Source organism: Castanea sativa, chromosome 9 (assembly GCF_040712315.1).
Source record: "Castanea sativa cultivar Marrone di Chiusa Pesio chromosome 9, ASM4071231v1".
Classification (NCBI taxonomy): domain Eukaryota; kingdom Viridiplantae; phylum Streptophyta; class Magnoliopsida; order Fagales; family Fagaceae; genus Castanea; species Castanea sativa.
This window is the reverse complement of record NC_134021.1, coordinates 34,245,466-34,249,882: the sequence shown is the minus strand read 5'-3', so window position 1 is coordinate 34,249,882 and position 4,417 is coordinate 34,245,466. Positions and strand designations below refer to the sequence as shown.

Sequence of the window (4,417 nt, the reverse complement as noted above, 5' to 3'; positions counted from 1 at the left end):
CTTGATGTCCATCATGACACCAAGATATGGGGCGAAGATGCTGATGAGTTCAACCCATTTCTATTTATGGAGCCTCAAAAGCATTTAGCTTCTTTTTGTCCATTTGCTTTGGGTCCTAAAATATGCGTAGGTCTAATTCTAGCTCTGGTTGTGGCCAAAATCGTCGTAGCCATGATAATTCAACATTTCACTTTTGTTGTATCTCCAACTTATGGTCATGCTCCAATGTTATTCTTGTAACCTTGCAGCCTCATTTGTTTAGGGCTTCTTTCTTGGGAAGGGGTGTGCTTTAATTTGTATGTTAAAGTATTTGAATACAATTATGTTTTAGTTAACTATTCCTATGCTTATATAAAAAATCATGACATGCCAAACATAAAGTGTTTATTTTCTAGCTAAGTAAGTGTAGTAGTAGCCATATTGAAAGAAACAATTTTGGCTCTAGTATACTTGGATTTTTTTATTCAAATGTTTAATATATATATATTAACCTAAGCTAATAACTTTACCATTTGGCATGAATGGAGCTTACTACTTCTACATGTAGATTACTACCCTTTCGTTTAGTTGCCACCAAAACTCAATTGCCTTACCACTTAGCAAATTGTATTTTATTTAGTTTTTGTTTTTCTTCCCTAGTGAATTAGAAAATTATATTTTAAGCAAAAGCAAATGCATTGTACACAAATGGAGGTGAGACATTGTAAACACATTTATTTCATCTTATACAAGTAAAAAGACTCTTCGATGGTAATTAAAAACCATCAAATAACAACCAATTAACTAAAGCAAACACCATCGTGCACCCTTGGTGCGGTGGTCACTCACAAGTATAAATACTTGTAGGGTGTGAGGGGTAAGGGACAAGGACAAAGGATAGGGTTTAAGTCTCCAGGAGAGAGTTTCACACACATATACACTTAAATTGGACTAGAGTAGAAATTCTATTTTGTATATATAAAAAAAAAAAAAAACTAAAGCAAACTAGTTTAAGTGCAATAAGAAAACTTAAACAAACATTCCAACCATTACAAAACATTTTATTTAGTTGCCAATGTGGGACAACACGAAATCTAACATCAACCACAATATTATTAAAAATAGGTTCTTCAATCTTATTGTTCTTTATAGGGAAAGGAGCATATTCTTTGTTGATGACCTTCTTAATCATATATTGCCGCTGCCAACACGCAATTGCCAATATAATCATAAAATCATATTCTTCTCAAGTCTTTAATAAGCTTCTCCAAGTTGCTGGAGGAGGATCCACCCAGGCTAATAGAATCATGAGCCAATTTTGAAAATCGATCCATGGACCTAACGATTTCCTCCCTTCCATGATTCATAAGAGTTTTAATCATTGTCTCGATGGTTGATCTATCACATGTGTCCTTCATATCAAGCCCAATCCTCCACCCCTCACTAACCCACCTACTATTAAGTTGATGGTCCCCAAACAAGGGCCAACAAATCATAGGCACCCCAGCATCAATGCTTTCTAAAATCGAGTTCCAACCACTGTGGGTGAAAAACCCACCCACTGCCGAGTGGGCTAGAACATCTTCTTGTGGAGCCCAATCCACGACAAGTCCCCTTTCTTTTGTGGCCTCCTCAAGCTCCATCGGGATCATGTCATCCCCTTTCACACCTTCAATCATATCACGCCGTATCACCCATAAAAAGAACGCGCCACTGTTGACTAGACCGTACCAAAACTCCAACAATTGACTACGTGTTACCCTTGCTATGCTTCCGAAGCTAACATAAACAACCGATCTTAATGGCTTGGAATCTAACCACGTCATGCAATTATGGTCTGGTTCCAATATGTTACTAGAGGAGAATAAACATTGCGAGATGATATCATCCCCGATTTGGGTTTTGACAAGAGCATTGAGTGGACCAATTGTGTAAACATTTGGAAAGAGAGGGGCGATGTGACAGAGAATCGGACCCTCGAGGTCATCAAAGGTGTTGAGTATGATCCCCGAAGCTCGAGTCATGGTCTTGCTCTCCTCAATGAAGAGTTGTAGGAGAGGATCCGTGATTGGTTGTCTACAAACTGATGGTAGATCTCGACGTCGCAAAAGACCCTCCATACCTGGCACAGTTTTAATCGTTTGATCCAAATCTTCTTTTGCTGCAATTTGTAGCAGAGGCCAGATGTTTGTTTTGATAGTAGGAAATGTCATTTGAAAATAGCAACAATTTTTCTCTGAGAAGTGTAAACTACTATAATTTTAAATATTGGGTAATAAAATTTGCTTCAACACATTGTAGGTGGGGTTGTACTAAGTAGATAATCTTTAATAGGGATATTGTCATAGAATATAAATCTTAAAAAAAATATCTTACTAACATCATCAAAATTTCAGAAAAATAGTAGTTCCTTTTATATATACACACTTGGAAGTAATGTGTCGAGAACAAATCTTTTAAAACAATATAGTATATGACTTTCTTTCATTTTTTATAGTATAGAATTTAAACTTTTGGCATCTACTTCATGATGATTGTTTTATGTCATCAAGCTAAACCACTAATTGATTGATATTTTGTTAAGAATGCTGAAGCAAACACTTTAAGAATTTGCTTGACACTTCCAAGAACTTCTTTGAATATTTTCTTTCTTTAAGCAACTTTGAGTATTTTTGTAAAGATTAAAAATGAACTTCTTTTGATCTACCACCATTATAATATCACCATTCCTTATGAAACACTTTGGAATCGAGGATTCAAATGATTCTGAGATGACAAATAATTTAGACCAAAATTTCTTTACCACATCATCTCTCACTGCTGCCACATTTGGCACTCTTCCTAGGAGAAGGCAATGGACGAATATGTAAGCAAGGTTTGAATTTTTGATTTTTTATTCAAGAGATAAAAGATTTTGCCAGTTGATAATTGCAACTCAGTTTTCTTGATTTCATCATATTGTGTAATATATATACTAAAATGATTGCTTATAAATCACTATAATGTATATATATTTCATAGCTTCAACATTAGAATATTGTGCATGTTGAATACGTATTATTACGCACATGCATGGTCTGCATTCGCCATAGAAAATCAAATTGTGCCTGAGTTGTTAAATGAATATGGCATTAATTAATAGCCTTCCATATTCAAGAGAAACTAAACTAGAAGTTTCTATTACTCCACAATCAACGAATGTAGGAATTTTTAAGCTCCAAATATACTAGACCAATTAGTTAGAATTTATAAAAGTTATACTCACTTCCAACTGGAATGTGGCCTTCCTCAATTAGCTTCGAAATACAGCAAAAGCTCCACAAGCAGCAAGCACCATATGGTCGTGTGATAATTACGCGAATCCCCAACTCCTCGGCGACGTCATTTGCAAAAGAGTACATAATTCCATCCACTATTACACAAGTGACCGGACCCAGATCAGAGTTTTTGCTATACTCTGCTAGCATCTCGCGGAAAAGTGGCTTCGTGACAGACTTGAACGAGATGACCATGTCTTTAGTCAAATCAAAAGTGCGAGGGTGATCCTTCGGCAGGCCATCAGATATTGACTCAAAATGGAGGGCTGGGAAGTGAGTAGAAAGCTCTTGTAACTGGGTGAGGCGGTGGTGATTGTGCTCAGTGTTCAGGAAGGTAACTTGGAGCCCAGCGTGGCACAGAAGCTGTGCTATATTTAGCATGGGTTTGATGTGGCCTAGTAAAGGAAATGGCAACATGAGTATATGAGGTTGTTGATGCTGATGACCCATCTTAACTTAAAAGTCCCAAAAATGAATATGATGCAGCGTTTATTGGGGAATTGGAACAAGGACCAACAAGGCTAGTGTATTCACAACTCACAACTTTTGGCTTTGTGTGGTTTGGATGTCCATGCTGTAAACACCATTACATATATATACAAGGGAAAGCCCATTTTTAATATACATAGAATTTGCACTATGGACTCCATATTGTTGGCGTGAGCTGTCACTGATCGGAGAAATTGCAGGCCAGATTGTTTAGAATCCCTTTTCATAAGGGTCAACCATTATAGTAGCTGTAATTTGTGTATAGCTTAGTTTAGCTTCTTTGGACGGCTATATAACCATACTTGTCTCTATAAAGAAATGAGTAAACATTCGGTTAGGCTTGGCGTAAAACCAGTGTTTTACACCAGCCAATAGGAGGCTGCCACATCATCAATTAAAATATATTTTCTCTTTCTCTTACTCTCTCTCTTGTCTTCTCCGTTTCACAGGTCTCTCTCTTCTCTCTCTCTTTTTCTTTATTTCTCACTTGTTCTCTTCCTCTCTCCAGGCCTCTCACCCATACCTTTCTTCTCCATCTAAAATCAAATCCAATTAAAAGCTTCAAGGCCATCAACCCCTCCCCTTCTCCCTCTCACCCATGCCTCTCTTCTCCATTTGAATTCAACTCCCCT

At 37.0% G+C, this 4,417-nt stretch overlaps 1 protein-coding gene across 1 annotated transcript; it reads right to left on the bottom strand.

Annotated features, from left to right (window-relative positions):
- Positions 1 to 1,214: 1,214 nt before the first annotated feature.
- Positions 1,215 to 3,746, bottom strand: LOC142609087 (7-deoxyloganetic acid glucosyltransferase-like). Its single transcript, XM_075780719.1, has 2 exons — positions 3,245 to 3,746; positions 1,215 to 2,140 (listed from the first exon to the last, which is right to left on the bottom strand). The coding sequence occupies exons 1-2, from the start codon at positions 3,744 to 3,746 to the stop codon at positions 1,215 to 1,217; spliced, it is 1,428 nt and encodes a 475-aa protein (XP_075636834.1).
- Between the last annotated feature and the right edge of the window lie 671 nt (positions 3,747 to 4,417).

What these genes read in the sequence shown, in the direction of transcription:
- LOC142609087 (XM_075780719.1), bottom strand. Translation starts at nt 3,746, where the DNA reads ATGGGTCATCAGCATCAACAACCTCATATACTCATGTTGCCATTTCCT. An exon ending in AGGCCACATTCCAGTTGGAA is followed by an intron (nt 2,141 to 3,244) that starts GTGAGTATAACT and finishes TACAAATTGCAG; the next exon opens with CAAAAGAAGATTTGGATCAA.